The sequence below is a fragment of the Microtus pennsylvanicus genome, chromosome 7, assembly GCF_037038515.1.
Source record: "Microtus pennsylvanicus isolate mMicPen1 chromosome 7, mMicPen1.hap1, whole genome shotgun sequence".
Classification (NCBI taxonomy): domain Eukaryota; kingdom Metazoa; phylum Chordata; class Mammalia; order Rodentia; family Cricetidae; genus Microtus; species Microtus pennsylvanicus.
In genome coordinates, this window is record NC_134585.1 from 116,055,517 (window position 1) to 116,072,772 (window position 17,256).

The 17,256-nt window shown below is 47.2% G+C and overlaps 1 protein-coding gene across 1 annotated transcript in view; it reads right to left on the reverse strand.

Annotated features, from left to right (window-relative positions):
• Window positions 1-17,256, reverse strand: part of Notch2 (notch receptor 2) — a 141,353-nt gene that overhangs the window by 50,112 nt on the left and 73,985 nt on the right. Inside the window, exons 6-8 of the mRNA XM_075981808.1 lie at window positions 3,272-3,505; window positions 1,792-1,947; window positions 1,026-1,214 (exon numbers count right to left, since the gene is read on the reverse strand). Of these exons, the coding sequence (XP_075837923.1) occupies window positions 1,026-1,214; window positions 1,792-1,947; window positions 3,272-3,505 (579 nt within the window). The remainder of the gene's footprint in view (window positions 1-1,025; window positions 1,215-1,791; window positions 1,948-3,271; window positions 3,506-17,256) is intronic.

Below are 17,256 nucleotides of genomic sequence, written 5' to 3' on the forward strand. Positions count from 1 at the left end.
CAGAGGGACTTTGCTGCGCTTTTTACAAAAAAAAAAAGTCCCAACAGTCAGCCAAGTGTAGACACTGTAAGACGTCTTTGCTAAGGTGAGGAAGGGGCAAGGATGCTGCAGTATCAATGTGAAATACCCCTCCAGACTCGCGTATCTCAACACCTGGTCCCCATCTGGCGCTGTGTAAGGAGGCTATGAAACCTTTGGAGCATGCGACATGGTAGACCGGCAATGGGACTTTAGGACAACAACTTAGCTTTGCTTCTGGCCCCATTATCTATCTCTGCTTCCCAATCTACCAGAAATGTGAGGAGCTGTGGCCACGTGCCCTCCCCATGTCGTCATTGTCTCTTGCCTGTGAGCCTTTAACTGGTTCTGTCAGGGACTTCCCAGAGTGACAAGTGACAATGCCAGGGTTACCCCCAGGATGCTCAGCGAGACAGCAATCCAACAAAAACTCCCCACATTCTGTGACCTACTTCTAGCTTCTGGACTCTCCCACTCTCTTCCTAAAGACCAGCTGCACTGGTGCTCTTGGGGTGCAGGGCAGGATTAGGAGGACCTCCTTCCGAGGCTAGAGCATCCCTTATCAGACAGCACAGCTGGCCTCTACTGTCATCTCATCCCCTCTCTGTCCTCTGGGAGTCAAGAATGCGCCCTGCAGAAGAGCTAGCCCAGGCCACGAGCTAGTGTCCCCCTCTGGGTAAGTGACAAGTGCCTGCAGAACTGTGGCTAACGTCTCATTTCTGTGAGTGAAATGCGATGGTGTATGTAATTTATTGGAGGATCAGGAAACTTGCTGTTTAGATGATTCAAGTGGGAAACTGCTTCTGAGGTTTTCCAGTGTGTGAAGTGGCGCTTGACATGGTGGTCTTGTTTGATTTGCTCTGCTTTGCTCTAACTACCCCAGCAGTCTCTTACTCTGCAATTAAAAGGCTTGCAAGGCAGTCCTGACCCAGCCCTGCTCAGTTCCACGCTGGCACCGCGCACGGGGAACCACCGCGTACTCTGTCAGCACAGCAGGCCCCACTCACCTGGCATGCACAGACAGGTGAAGCCGCCAATCTTATCCAGGCAGGTGGCATCATTCTGGCAGGGGTCTGAATGACACTCGTTGATGTCCATCTCACAGCGAGGCCCTGCGTAGCCTTTCAGACACTCACAGTGGAAGGCGCCATCTGTATTCACACACTTCCCTGCATGCTCGCAAGGGTTACTGTTGGCTGTAACACATAAGAACCAGATGTGGACGTTAGGGGACAGTCTTAAAGTTACAACGCTTTAAGCAAGAACATTCTATTTTCAGGTTTATTCATTAATTTATAAAAGGAATTACCAGAGTGATCTCCAATCTTGTGATGTTCTTCCTTATTCTAAACCTCTCACTGAGGTAGGACTTTATATTTATTTTATTTATTTATTATTAAGTATGTACATGCATGTGTGTGTGAAGCTAGAAGATGAGGTCATATCCCCCAAAGTTGGAGTTGCAGGCAGCTGTGAGCTGCCTGATGTGGATGCTGGGAATTGAATTGGACCCTCTGAAAGCACAGTACATGATTAACAGCAGAGTCATCATGCCAGCCCAAGAGCCTCTGTTAAGTACCAGGTCTAGGTCAGTCCTATTATTTAATTCCCAGAAGGAGATTTATGGTCATACAGGAAAGGCTGATTGTAAACTATGTGTGTGGAACAGGAAGAATCAAGGTTTGGGTGTAACAACGCCTAAAGTACAATGCAGTCCCACTGAAACTCTCACTGATACCACCTCCAAGTCCAGAAAAGATGCCAGGCACTCACCCATGGCACACTCATCCACGTCTTCTGTGCAGTCGGCCCCCTTGTAGCCCTGGGGGCAGGTGCAAATATACTGTCCATTCAGGGGGTTGGTGTCACACAGCGCCCCCTTGTGGCAAGGGTTGCTAATGCAGGCATCATTCAGATGACAAAGGAGACCTGTCTCAGGACAGAGCATAGAGAGGGCAAACACAAATCTCTTAGAGAAGAGCTTTTTTTGTTTTGTTTTGTTTAATCAAAAGCAGGATAACCAAATGCTTTTTTTTTTTTTTGGTTTTACGAAACGATGCCTCGCTGTAGCTTTGAAGACTATCTTGGAACTAGCTCTTATAGATCAGGCTGGCCTTGAACTCACAAGAGATCCACCTGCCTCTGCTGGGATTAAAGGTGTGTGCCGCTATCACCCAGTTTGAGAACCAAATTCTTAACATCATGATCTGGAGGCACTGTTCCCTTCATTTGCTCCTCCGTTAGGGATGAGCCACAGCCCTCAGCTACTGCAGACAACCTGGGCTTAGACTAGAGCTCTCTGCTAGAGAGCTCGTCCAAGGACAGGGCATGTATAGGCCAAAGCATTAGAGGAGGAACACAGGAAACAGGAGATATCCTGTGGAGAGTACCGGAATTAGCAAACAAAAATAGCAGATGTCCAATTACATTTGAATTTCTGATAAACATAAAAATTTTCATGTGAAAATGTGTCAAATTTGAATTTCTGATAAACATAAAAAGTGTTCATGTGAGTATGTGTCAAGTATCCCATGCTTCCTGTGTCTTATCTGGCATCCTCCTTCTCCAACGTCATGTTACCTAATGACCACGGGCTCACTGCATCTACCTCACTAGCTTCAGAACTGAACCTCATTTGCCTAGGGCACCCCACTAACCACTTCAGCATTCCCGGATCAGGTGCAGGGCAGAGGGGGGATCTGCCAAGTGCCGGGGTGGAAGTGGGAGAGGAAGGAGGGATACTACTAGGCTTCCTGTTCTGCAAGGTTCTGGTGGCAACCGGATTTTCCAGTCTGCAATTGGCCAAGGCTTCTTCCACAAAGCTGGAGGTGCGGCTCTGGGAAAGGCCGGGTGCAGGTTTTTGGGCTGACTCCACAGTATGCTGCTACTCCTAAGCCTAGAAGCAGCCTAGAGAACCAGGCTAACTGCAGTGCTCCCTGAACAGACTCTTCAGGAGCACCGCGGTGGGAGCACGCTCTTCTCAAGGAATGGGTATTTCTTCTGAAAAGGACTCCATGGGTTAGTTATCTAGTCTGGACTTCTGAGTGCTCTTCAGACCAAGGTCCTGAGGAATTCTGCTGAGCTGACTGTCTAAGGAAGACAACTAAGTTTTCACTAGCAGACTGCACACAGAACGGTCCCCTCAGACTGCAACACACAGGACAGAGGGCCACATGGAGGAGACGGCTGGAGCCGGAGTGTTCGCAGCCTCCCCACGGCTCGCTCTGCAGCTCTGGCACTCTGCTGGCCTTACCTGCCTTTCCCTCTGGACACAAGCAGGAAAAGGAGGCCACACGGTCGATGCAGGTGGACCCCGGAGTGCAGGAAGCGAAGGCGCAGTCGTCGATGTTCTCGCTGCAGTCATCTCCGCTCCAGCCGTTCACACACACGCAGGCGTAGCCTCCATTGCGGTTGGTGCAGGTGCCTCCATTCTGGCATGCATTGGGCTGCAGCAGACACTCGTCCACATCTTCCGTGCAGAATTGCCCTTGGGGGGAGGATACTGGGTTAGGACCCTTATGTCACCAATGATTCGTGCCATACCAGCCCCTGTATGAGCTGCCGGAAGCTGATGCAAGTAGGGCCTACGACGGTTCATGTCCTCTGACATTTTAAAGTGCCCTTCAGTTGTCCAAATGACACTCATCAGAAAAGAAATGGCCCTTCTAGAAGCTACGATACAATGAAAATTTGGCCAGTTGGCCAAACAAAAGACAAACTGTCGATCTCTTGACTTAGCTGAATTCTTGGGCCAAGAAATAAAAAGCTGAGTTGGAAAGATGGCTTAGCAATTAAGAGCACCGGCTGCTCTTCCAAAAGACCAGGGTTTGAGTCCCAGAACCACACAGAAGCTTCACATCCGTTTCTTACTCCAATTCCAGGGGATCTGACCTATGAGGGCTTGCATGTGGTAAATAGACATACATGCAAGCAAAACACTGAGACACATCAAAATAAATTAATAAATATTTTAAGAAAGAAAATAAACTGAAAAAAGGAGAGTAAAGTATAAACGATGCAGAAGAGACATAACGAGAAAATGAGAAGGAACCCCTACACCAAAGCGCAAGGGCTTTTTTCTCTGTCCGGATGGTTCCCTGTCAATACACTGGCGGACACTGTGCAGTAATCTCACATGGTGTTTAAACCACAAGGCAGTCGGTAAAGGCTCCTGCATTTCTCTCATTCATGCTCACAACCATGTGTGAAGCCACAATTATCTCAGAATAGAGGCAAATATATCTCAACAAAACAAATATATCTCAATATCAAAATATCTCAAAATGGTCATTTTTTTAAGTTAGAGTGAGCAATACATGGAAAATATTTCAAACAAACAGGCCCAGTAAAGTGGGGAGATGTGAAAGGGAAAGCCAAGAGCAGTGAGACTGGGCGAAGTGTCTCAGCCTGCGGGAACAAGGCCCAGCATGCTGTCCCACAGAGGGCACCAAAGGGACTGGTGGGTGGGGGCTCCTACAGATGTCTTAGGAGCCCCGGCTGCCACAAGGACAGGAAAAGGCAGCCTCTTCTAGTCCTTACAACGCTGAGCTCATGGCTCACCAGAGCAGTGTGGTGCCGGGCCACCTGAATAAACGGATCTGGTTGGAACCCGTTTAAAACCAGTTTGCTTCAAAGGAAACCAAAATAAGATGATCTGGATTCTCTAAATCATAACAAATTCTGAAACCAAACAAAAATGCCACTCAGTCTCCCTTTGTAAATAAACAAATAAACCCCTCAATGATCAGCTGAAAGGGGAAGTCTCATTAGGAGTCTTTTTATAAAGAAGTCAGGCACAGAATGTTTAAATTTAAAAAATACTAAAGCTGCCCACAGTCCCCAGAATATCTATAGTCGTATAATGCAGAAGGCCCACACTGGGCCCAGCAATGCGCCGAGTGAGTGTGAGCCAACCTAGCTGACCAGCTGCTCTTCAGCCTTCGTCCCCTACTACAGAACTGATAGAATTGTCTGTCACACTTGCCACCTCTGGTGGGGGCTTTCTGTGCGTGCCCAGCACAGGTCACAACCTTGTCTAATAGGATGGGTGTGGATGCTTGAGGCTCCTGCTAAGAGACCTTCATGTTCCTCCCCTTGCGTCATCTGCAGGGTCTCTGAGAGAGCTCCTGTGACTACGTGAGCTCACCTTACTGCGGGATACAGGATGGGCATCGGACCCGAGTTACATCACTGTGTCTCTTTCCAAACTAGTGAACTAAGAACATTATGCCACAGGACACAATGGGAAAGGCAGCTGTCTGCAGAGAAAGTGGTCAGGGTGACTCAGAAGTGCAGAGTAAAACAGCACCTTGGTGGCACTCAAGCCCTCAAGTCAGCTGACTGCGAGCCCCCACAGCACAGTCCTGAGCAGGCTCTGTGCAGCGAGTTTCCTGATTTAGGATGCGGTTCTATCAATTTCGCTTAAAGTATCAATGACTCCAAACTAAGTGAGAAAGGGGGAAGGGAGCCAATGGGTGAAGGAGAGAAGGAATGGGTCAACGAAGGGAGTGAAGGAGTGAGGTGTAGTAATGAAAGACTGGGTGAGTAAGGGAAGGAGGAAGTGACGAAGGGAGGGAGAGAAAAGGGAAGGGGGTCAGCCAGGCAGAAGCAGGGCACGCCTTTAATCCCTGCACTCAGGAGGCAGAGGCAGGTGGATCTCTGTGAGTATGAGGCCAGCCTGGTCTACAGAGAAACCCTGCCTTGAAAAACCAAAACGAAGAAAGGAAAGGGAAAAGGGAAGGGGTAGAGGAGGGAGAGAGCAGACGAGGGCAGGGGAGAAGCAGTAAGGATGGAAGGGTGCAGAATGCAGGGAAGGAGAGGACGAGCGTAAAGGAGAGAATAAAGGAGGAGTAGAGCAAGGAGGACGAGCTCAGAGCGGCACACATCCACCCCAGGACCGATGATAGCATTCATTGCAAAACATGTGCTCCCTTACGCTGCTAGCAGAAACGCTACTTCAAAGAATGGCAGCTGTGTTATTAGGATTCAGGCGGGGCTGAGAAATAAACACATGACCAAGAAGTAGGTAAGGAGCTGCTGTAAACTGGGTAATTGCTGAGTCTAGCCTGTTACACTAACTCAGACAGCTGTGCTGCCGACCACACTGACTTGTGGAATGCAAGCATGTTCCATGTCATCGTGCTTTAGTGAGGCCCCGAGATAAATCTGGGTATGAGACACTGAATGTTTAAAAATATTTCACATATATTTCTTATGTACTGTTGTAAGGGAGGCTGGGTAAAAAAAAGAAAAAGTAGGTTAAATAATATTTCCTTGGAAAAGAAACCTGACCCTCCTGGGAAACTGTACTAACAGCCAGTTCGTCTACAATGAAGCAGACATTGTGAGCCGTCACGAAAACCATGTCGTTTATAACTGAGCGGCAGGCTCGCAGAGGTCCCTGGGTAGGCAGTGAGGGCAGGGGAACGGAGACTGTAATTGTCCACCTTGCCCTACACTCAACCCAGACTTGTGCAAGCTGCATCTTCCCAGTGCATGGGGAGAGTTGGGGAGAGAGGACTGGGAGGGCGAGGAGGGGGATGGGGAAGAAGAGGAAGGGAAGAGAGGGAGGAGAGGAGGGAGAGGTGAAAAGATAGGATTGAGGGGGTAGGAGAGGGAGAGGGGAGAAAGGACTGGGGGAGAAAAAGAGGAATGGGAGGTAGAGAGAAAGGATTGAGGGGGAGGGAAGGGAGAGAGGATTGGGAGAAGAGGGGGAGAGAGTGGGGGTGGGGGGACCACAACTATGAATCACTCCACTGGGTTAGAGGGAAATGCACAGGGGCAAAGCTCTGCCTGGAGGGGAACTGTGCTTCAGGGGTGGGCCGTTCACTGCTTCTTCAATGAGACTATCTATTCATCTTATATGGTCATTAGACAGGACATCTAGACAGCTAAGGGCATGCCAGCTTGGGAATAACCTCCTGCAAAAGAGATCATTCTCAGGTTCTAGAACAAGAGGCTCCAACTCATTTCTGGTAAGTTTTCTGTCCTTCTTCGTACAGTTCTGTCACCAAGCTCTATGACTGAAGATGCGAAGACAATCGCTGGGATAGTCACTGCAAGCCCTCGCTTTGAAAGTTCCAAAGGAAATGTCTCCTAGGATTGTCCATGTCATGTCTACACCCACTCTGAGCAGGAGGAAACCTGGGCAGAAGCCTGCCACGAGGGAAAATGAGGCTCGGACGGGTAAGGGGCTTCCCAAGTCCCGGGGCTGCTGCCACCAAAACCTTCATCAGGCTAACTCCAGACCTGACAACCCCACCCCCACCCCGTCCCATTTTGGCAGTACTGGGGATTGAACCCAGGGCCTTGCACACACTAAACAAATGCTCTACCACTCAGCTACATCCCCAGCCCGATGCCCCTTACTGCAGCAGTTCTTAAGGTCCAGCGAGAAGGCCCAGCTGCCTAAGATGAACATCACAGTGAAAGCAGCAAGGCAGGGGTCATGAGACATCAGAACAAGAAAATTTCCAGTACTCACAGGAGCACTGGGTGTACACTCTCTGGTCATTTGGCTTCCCCACTTCCCATAGCAAAGAGCCCTTGCCTGTAATAGGGAGGGAGGGTGCTTACTTGAGAAGGAAGACCCCCTGCTGAGGTTTGGAAGGACTGGAGATGGTCTGAGGCTTTAAATTTTAATATGAGTTCTGAACCCGATGTAACAGGCAAAGGACAGTTGGGGGCAGACGCCAGTGGACACAGTGACAAGTGACTCCCAGCAGGAAGAGGGGGAACACTAAGTTATTAGCTACATAGCAATTAAAAGTGCACAGTGAGAAAGGGGACCTGTGTTGTGGCTGTGTCTCTCTGGGCTACTAAACTGTCAGTGCGGACCAGTACTGACAATGCCGCCGCCGTCTGGGTCAACACCAGCCACGCTGTGAACTCCCAAACACACTGCACGGTTCAGTGAGGCAAGTCATCCGAGGACAATAATCACCTCCTGGAAACCTTCACGTGGAGATACTGCAGGCTGCTACCATTTAACCTTAGGACCAATGGAATGGGCTACCAGGCCCTCTCCAACCTCCTCGGGCGAAAGGAAAAGAGACTAGCTAGTCTTTGTAAGCCATTTTCTCTAAGGCTACGAGGGGTCCAGATTAGTTTGATCTGAGATGTCACGCTCACCCGACTGCAGCTGGTGGGGGCTGTAGACACTAACACCAGCTGAAGCTACGGAAAACCTTCCGAATTGCTGCTCCAGCCTGGCAGATACACTCCGCAAGTCTAGCCCTCTCCTTCAGATACTCTCCAGCCAACAACAGCTCCTCACAGCTCTTCGCATGCTGAGTTCACATGCTGCCCTGGGACTCTGCACACCTTATGCTCTCTCCGCCATCCGAGTCACAGGGCTAAGTCACCATCCCTCAGACCCTGCTTGTGACAAAACACACCTCCAAATGCCGGTCTCCCACAGTGACCACCACTGCAGCTGTCCCGGCACCTGGCACAGCTTAGCTTTATCCTACCGACTCTCTCCTCCCATTCCCAAATCTACCGTTCACTTCAGAATGCATTCCAGATACACTTGGGGTCTGTGGGAAAACTGACATTAAACAACGACATTAAACTCCTTTTCTAGGTGAGGCCAGCAGGAGCAGAGGTTTGCTAGCCTGTTCAACTGTGCAGAGCTGGTTATAGAAGAACTAGAAACATAAATCCGAAGTGGAAATAAGTGCTAAAAAGGCTGGAAATGTGAGACTGCCACAGAAGTCAGTTTCCAACATGGGAGCGGAATCCGAGCTGGCTACTGAGGGACATGAAGACTGAGAAACTCAGAAGAAGAAGAGAGCACAGTGGAGCTGCAGACAAAGGCAACACCACCAACCTGCCATTCATAAATAAGATGCTACACTGGTTTGCAGGGGTTGGGCCATCCTAATGCTCTAGGCAAATGAGGCATGGCCCAATAACGCAGACAACACTTAGCAGCTGTAACAAGCCGGGGTTCAAGGAGCTCATTATACAACTCAAGGCACCACACACACCAGCCTGACATAGAGTAGCAAGTGACTGGGATGAGGGAACAGGAGGCAGCCAAGAAGACAGAGAACTCTGCTGAGCCCTGTGCTCTGTGAAGGAGCTGCCGCCCCACTTGCCTGTGAAAGGTGAAGGCTGCAGAAATACTCTGATCTCATCAGTCACCCCACTAAGAGTCAACTCTTATTCCAACAACAACCCCCATATGAGAAGCATAAAATTTAGCTTCACTGTCCCTGACCCTCTTCCCTTCCCTACGATGGGTAACTCATGACAATGTCACCTTGGACACATCCTTCCAGCCAGCAGTCACTACGCACCTGCACCTGCATTCTGGGGATTCTATCTTTGGGCCACGGAGAATATTCCCAAAGCTTTATCCTACAGACTCATCATCCCCCACACACTCTAGTTTAGTTCTCAAGTTAAAGAGCAGAGGAAAAGCCAGGCTGCTGGGCCACTGTGATCAATGTTAGCTGGATAAACTATGGAGCCTCGTCCGCAGGGCAATGAGTGTGTGCACCCTAATAAAAGCAAAGCACAAGTTCCTTGGGAGGAAGAGGGGAGCGCACACAGAGATAAATACAAAAGTCTTGAGGAACTCCTGCACTAAATCTATACTGTTATCTTCTTCAGGACTCCAAAAAAAAAAAAAAAAAAAAAAAAACAAACCTCGTTTCCTGCTTCATGACCAATGCTAGTCAATGCTTTTTGCTTTTTGTTGTTGTTTTTGTTTGTTTGTTTGTTTTTGAAACAGGGTTTCTCTGTGTAGCTCTGGCATCTGACCTGGAACTAGCTCTTGTTGACCAGGCTGGCCTCAAACTCACAGAGATCTGCCTGTCTTTGCCTCCAGAGTGCTGGGATCAAAGGTGTGCACCATCACCGCCAGGCTGACCAATGTTATTTTCTAAAGCACTCCCAGGATGATCTTAATATACAAGCTAGATTGTGCCACTTGCTTCTTTAATCCCTTTATGACTTCTCTGCAGGATAAAATTCCTGCTCTCACCTCAAAACACCACCGGCTTCACCACTTCCGCCTTTGTCCGCCTCTCCAAGTGGTGGCATTCCTTCTCGTCCCCTGTGCCTGGAGACATCCTCACTCCAGCCTCCTCACATAACTTTCTTTTCTTTTTTTAATTGAATTTATTGTTTTTATTGAGCTATATATTTTTCTCTTCGCCTCTCCCCTTCTACCCTCTCCCATAGTCCCCATGCTCCCAATTTACTCAAGAGATCTTGTCTTTTTCTACTTCCCATGTATATTAGATCCATGTATGTCTCTCTTAGGGTCCTCATTGTTGCCTACGTTCTCTGGGATTGTGAACTGTGGGCTGGTTTTTCTTTGCTTTATGAGTGAGTACATTTCTGGGTCTGGGTTACCTCACTTTCAACATGATGTTTTCTAGATCCATCCATTTGCTTGCAAATTTCAAGATGTCATTATTTTTTTCTGCTGTGTAGTACTCCATTGTGTAAATGTGTTGTATTTTTCTTATCCATTCTTTGGTCTAGAGCCATTTAGGTTGTTTCCAGGTTCTGGCTATGACAAACAAAGCTGCTATGAACATAGTTGAGCAAAAGTCCTTGTGGCACAACTGAGCATTCTTTGGATATACCCAAAAGTGGTATTGCTGGGTCTTGAGGAAGGTTGTTTCCTAACTTTCTGAGAAATCGACACACTGACATCCAAAGGGATTGGAATGCAGAAGTCTTCACTTTTCCCCACAACCTCTCCAGCATAAGTTGTCATCAGTGTAAATTTTGATCCTGGCCATTCTTACAGGTGTAAGATGGAATCTCAGAGTTGTTTTGATTTGCATTTCTCTAATGACTAAGGATGTTGAACATTTCCTTAAATGTCTTTCAGCCATTTTAGATTCCTCTGTTGAGAGTTCTCTGTTTAGGTCTGTACGCTGTTTTGTTTTTTGTTTCTTTTTAATTGGATTATTTGTTCTTTTGATGACCAATTTATTGAGTTCTTTGCATATTTTGGAGATCAGACCTCTGTCTGATGTGGGGTTAGTGAAGATCTTTTGCCATTCTGTAGGCTGGCATTTTATCTTGTTGACCATGTCCTTTGCTTTACAGAGGCTTCTCAGTTTCAGGAGGTCCCATTTATTAATTGTTTCTCTCAGTGTCTGTGCTGCTGGGGTTCTATTTAGCAAATGGTCTCCTGTGCCAATGCATTTAAGTGTACTTCCCACTTTCTCTTCTATCAGGTTCAGAATTTTGCTGGGATTTTGTTGGGCATTACATTGAATCTGTAGATTACTTTTGGTAAGATTGCCATTTTTACTATGTTAATTCTGCCTACTCAGGAGCATGGAGATCTTTCTATTTTCTGATGTCTTCTTCAATTTCTTTCTTCAAAGATTTAAAGTTCTTGTCATGCAGATCTTCCACTTGTTTGGTTAGAGTCAGTCTGAGACATTTTATGCTATTTGTGGCTATTGTGAAGGGTGTTGATTCTCTGATTTCTTCCCAGCCCTTTTATCATCTGTGTAAAGAAGGGTTACTGATTTTTTTTTTTTGAGTTAATCTTGTATCCTGATACATTACTGAAAGTGTTTCTGAGTTGTAGAAGTTCCTTGGTAGAATTTTTGGGGTAGCTTATGTAAACTATCATTGTTGTAATAGAAGCGGCGGGGCTGTGTCCCCAGCACCCTGGCCGCCTGGCTAGCTTATGCTCCGAAATAACAACACACAAACTGTATTCTTTTAAACACTGCTTGGCCCATTTCTATCTAGCCTCTTCTAGGCTAATTCTCACATATTCATTTAGCCCATTTCTAATCATCTGTGTAGCACAGCTAGGTGCGCTTACCGGGAAGATTCTAGCCTATGTCCATCCTGGGTCGGAGCTTCATCGCGTGTGTCTCAGAGAGCAGAGCTATCGCATCTGGAGAGGGGAGCATGGCGTCTCTGACCTCATTTCCTCTTCCTCCCAGCATTCTGTTCTGTTTACTCCTCCCACCTATGTTTTAACCTATGAGGCCAAGCAGTTTCTTTATTACTTAACCAATGTCCTTCCTCCATCATATCATATCATCAAATAGTGAGAGTTTTACTTCTTCTTTTCCTATTTTTATCCCCTTGATCTCCTTTTGGTGTCTTATTGCTCTAGCTAGTTGCCTCAAGAACTATATTGAACAGATATGGAGAGAGTGGACAACCTTGTCTTGTTCCTGATTTCAATGGGATCGTTGTGAGTTTCTCTCCATAACTCTTAATCATAATGTATATCTAAGATACCGTCTTCCCCTCAGAGACCCTGTCTGCCTAAACAAACAAACAAACAAGCAAAAAAAATTCCCCACTAATCCTGCAAGGCATTCACTACCAATCAGATTTTACATATAATCGGATATTTGTGTTTCTCACTACTGTTTACTTCAGGGCCATAAACTTCATACAGAATTGATGGCAGCTGTCTACCTTATCACTGAATCCCCATAGTTAGCACAATGCCGATCATTAATATCTAGGAATGCTCAATATTTAATTATCAAATAAGTGTTTGTATCTTTCTGTCTTATTAAGTTATCATAATCTCAACAGAATAAGAACCTTACTTTTCCAACACCAACAGAGGGTGTCTCTACTTTGTTAGTTCCCCCAGAGTCTCCTTATTCCCTTATCTACACGTGCCAGTCAGCTCAGCAACTCCTCAGCCCAGGCCCCTGCCCTATCTGATAAACTACATCCCATTGTCATGGCCCCGGCCTCTGTCCTAACCCTTTGCTCTATGTTATGGTGTCAGTTCCTTCTTAACTGATGGCTACCCTATCCCTAAAGACATCTATGACAGTGCCCTCCAGTGGAGCTCCTGCCGTTTTCCTACGAATACTGCCATGTGCCTAGAGGCCAGGGAGACAGGTCCAGTCTCTCAACTTCAACCTACTACTGACCTCCAACAGTAAAAATGTATACATTAAATAATTTCTAGGTGCCAGACATCTCTATAAGTAAGCTCTTCCCATTTACTGTCAAACATCATCTTTACAAGTGATGAGCTCAATTTTACAAAAGTTTTCAAACCTAGTCCATAGTAGAAAAGGAAACAAAGAATCTAGGGGGAAAATGGTACCAGAAATGAGAAAATCTAATACTCCCTTTATTCATTGCCACAAAAGGCACACACACACATACAGAGACACACACACACAGAAACACAGAGACACACATACAGAGACACACACACAGAGACACAGTCACACGAACGCTCCTACACTTGTGTGAGCCCTGGACTATTTGTACTGGGATTATCCATGAACAAAGCAGCCCTAGTTTCTACCTTGTAGCCTTAAACAAACAGTGGTTATGCCAAACAAACAATGATAATACAAGGTGTCGAGTATTTTAATGAGTACCTGCTGCCTCAGGAGAACAGAGAGTTAGAGAACAAAACTGCGAAGTGAAAGCCAGGAACACATGGGCAGAGCTGGCTGTGTAAGCGTATATGTGTGGGTGGAAGGAAGGAGGGGGCACATTTCAGGCAGGACATTATGTGTGCAGGTTTGAGTGAAGAGGGACCATGGTTCATTTGAGGCGATGAAAGGGATGGGTGCAGCTGAATTACAAGCTGGGCGTGGGTAGTGGAGAGATGTAGGGAGCACAGGTTCCATGCAGGGCTCTGCAACCCCAACCCAAAACAAGGAGGCTCCACGGAAGCATTTGAGCAAAGAAACAGTGCATGTGATTTGTATTTCAGAAAGCGCGCTCTGCCTCAGAAGAATGGTCTGAGCTGCACCTCACCCCTCCAGGTCAACAGCAACGTAAAGCTGGAGTAAAGGAGTCGTGGGCCATTGTGGCCACTGCAGCAACAGGAGAGGCTTAGGTGCATCTGGGGCAAACTCCGGATGCAGCGGCACCAAAGCACGGCCGGGCTCAGCCTCTGTGCAGAGCTGGGCCAGAGCGGGCATTCAGGAAGCTGACCCCCGGCACAGAGGCTTCTCCAGGAAGGGAGGTGGTGCCAAGCCTCAACCCCCTGCTAGAAGGCCCACACTTTGGCTCTCTCCCCAATTCTTTAGGCTCCTCACTGCTAAGCCAATTGACACAGAAAAGACCTCACCTCACAGGGAGGTTCAGGGTGAGGGGATCCAAAGAGCACAGACTTTCTCTATTTACAGGCGAGCGGTTACTCTGTGCAGAATGAGTAATATGGAAAAATCCAACATGGGGGCTATTAAAAGGTCCTGCAATATAAAGTATGGATGTATGCCACATACGATTAGATAAAGAGCACACTGTAAAAACATCCACTGCCAAGAACCAGTACACTGAGAAAGAATTGGTTCTCTGCTCTCAAGACACTGACAAATTTAGGTTTTAAAAGGAATGAAGGGGGAAAAAAAATACAATACAGAATACCAGACTCTGTGGAAGGGGCTGAGAAGCAGCAGAGACAAAAGGGATGAAGATAATTGTGTGTCACACGAAAACAGGAATGGAGGGCAAATAAAACTCAGGATCACAAGCTGTGAAGGACGGAACAGGAGACAAGGAACTATAAATCAGGGTTCCAAGGGGAAAGTTTGAGACGTTCCCATAAAATGCAAAACAACAAGAGAGAAGAGGGGAGCTCCGTGGGAGGAAGGGATGAAGACTGAGAACTCACAAAGGAAACAGCAAGGGCAGCAGTGCTGACCATCAAGGAAGAAGAAACACGTGCCTGACCCTGCACCCCGCCCCAAAGGACTCACTGCCAGAAGCAAAGCAGAAATGCCTAAAAACTCAGCATGAATTGGTGAACCGAGAATTCGACACTAGAAAAATGAAGACAACTGAAGTCTCCAGCGCCCGGTGGCTCCCAGAGTGCACTGCTGTATCTCCTGAAAAGTCACATCACACGCTGTCACTTAACTGACTGAAAACTTGACCAAAATGAAGAATCACAGGTGAGATGGCTACCATATAACTGACTAGTAGCACCAGCTGCACACACGGCCCAGGATGCTATTTAAGAAGACGCCTTACGATTTCAAAATTCTTAACAATATTGTATGATGGATTTTTAAAACCAGATTACACATGTAAAATCCACAGAGGACGAGTATAAAACAAAGGTGAATCAAAGCCAGGAGACCCTCTCTCACTCCTGGAAGAGCTGCTCTTACCAAAAAGACTAGCAAATGCTAACTAGAATGTGGAGAAAGGGGTAAGTGGGAAACCCTGCTCCCTGTTGGTGGGGATGTCTAGCAATGGAAGCTACCCAGAGTTTGAAAACAGAGCTATGGGGAGATGGATCAGCAGTTAAGAGCACCAGCTGCTCTTCCAGAAACCTGGATTCAGTTCCCAACACCCAGTGATAACTCGTAACCATCTGTAACTCCAGTTTCAGGGCATCCAATGCCTTCTCCTGGCCCCCATAGGTACTGCAGGCAAATGGTACATACATAAACATGCAAACAAAACACTCAAAAACTAGTAAAAAAAAAATATATATATATATATATAACTACCAAGTGATTCAACAATCCCACAAAGGAAAATAAAACCAGTATATCATGGAGACAGCTGCATTTCCAAATTTACCGAAGTTCTGTTCACAACAGTCAAGAGATAGAGACAACAGCAGTTTCTATCAACTGAAAATGGGCACAAAAATATGATATGTACATATCAAGGACTATGATTCAGTCATATAAAGAAGATATGAGATCAGAGCTGGAGAGAAGCCAGTTGTTAAGCTCACATATTGCTCTTCCGGAGGACTGGAGTTCAATTCCCGGTACCCACATTAGGAGCCCACAACCACCCCGCAGCTCCCGCGACAGGGCACGCTACACCCTTGGCTTCTGTAGGCACCTACACTCATGTGCACACGTCCACACACAAGCTACGTCATAATAACTCAAGATAATTTTTAAAATTATTTTTAAAAGATGATCCTGTCATTCTTGAGTCTCCTGGTTGTTACCCATTCAACAGGATCACTTACTAAAAAAGGTCCTAGGGATGCTGTATACACACAGTAAGTCCAGTGACCTACAGGGTCAGCTGAGCCTATAAGCCAGGACGAGCAGGCAGGGTACTCCAGATGCTCCCACAGACGCTGCAGCAGAGGCAGGCAGAGTGGAGCCGGGCAGGCTGTGACTCAGTGGTGCCTCCGGCGAAGCTCTGTTTCAATCTCCTCTCCCCTTGCCCTTCTCAGCCTCCTTCTCTGCACCAACCTCTTCCCCCATTTTCCCAAAAATGTAGACTTGTCACAGCTCAGGCCTTTGCTCATGGACACAGTTTGTGTCACACACTCAACAGATTGCCATGGGAACACACACACACACAAAGACTTGCCACCTGAGGCTCTAGGTCTTACCTTGATTCCTCTATTCGGGTTCCCTCTCTCTCTCTGCCATTAGCCCCACCCTGTCCTACCAAAGTCAAAGTACTGGCTCCTTTGCTTCTCTCAATCCTCGCTGCTTCTTCCTGAACCTCTCATTCATATTTTCTATCTCGTCTTATGATTATACATAGAATTTATCCTTCTTGACAAATCTTATGAGATAGGAATTACCTTTACTTTGTGCCCCTTAAAGACTCTCAGTGCCCTGGTCGTGCAAGTTGTTCAGCAGGTATCTGCTACTGAGCTTTTTTCTGTATTCCACAGAAGCCATGGGGCAGGAAGAGCTTTCCCAGGCTAGCCCATGCCTTCACAGCTGTTTCCACCCACATGGCCTCCCAACAGCTTTAGAAGACCATCTAGGATGACGATGCTTCAGGTGACCACCCTGACGATCTGTCCAACTGACAGGAAACCAAAACTGGAGTGGGAAGGCAGCCTTCCAGACGAGGGGCTAAAGATCAGATTCTAATAACAGAAATGTGAGGTGTGTTTTCCCGTCTGTTCATAGAGACCACCTCAGCCCAAGACACTAGTTCCCATTCCATCCCACAGTATTAAACACACACACACACACACACACACACACACACATCCTTGAGAGTGTGGGAAGGCGTATCTTCCAGGATAACGTGTCACCAACTGGAGGCTGGACAAAGCAAAGTCACCTCAGTCAGCATTCAAACACCAGCACACAGACTCCACTCCCAAACCCAGGAGCTCGTGGCCCACCCCTGGCACACACACTCGTGAACGCAGGCCAGGTAACCTTTCTCAAGCTGGAGCAAGAGGAATCATACCCGCTCTCCAGGCTCACAGCATTTAGGAGAGCTAGCAGAAGATGCGGTCAGTTTCACCTCATTCAAATCTAACTGTTGCTGTTCGCGTCTACTTCCTGTCCCAAAGCACTATTC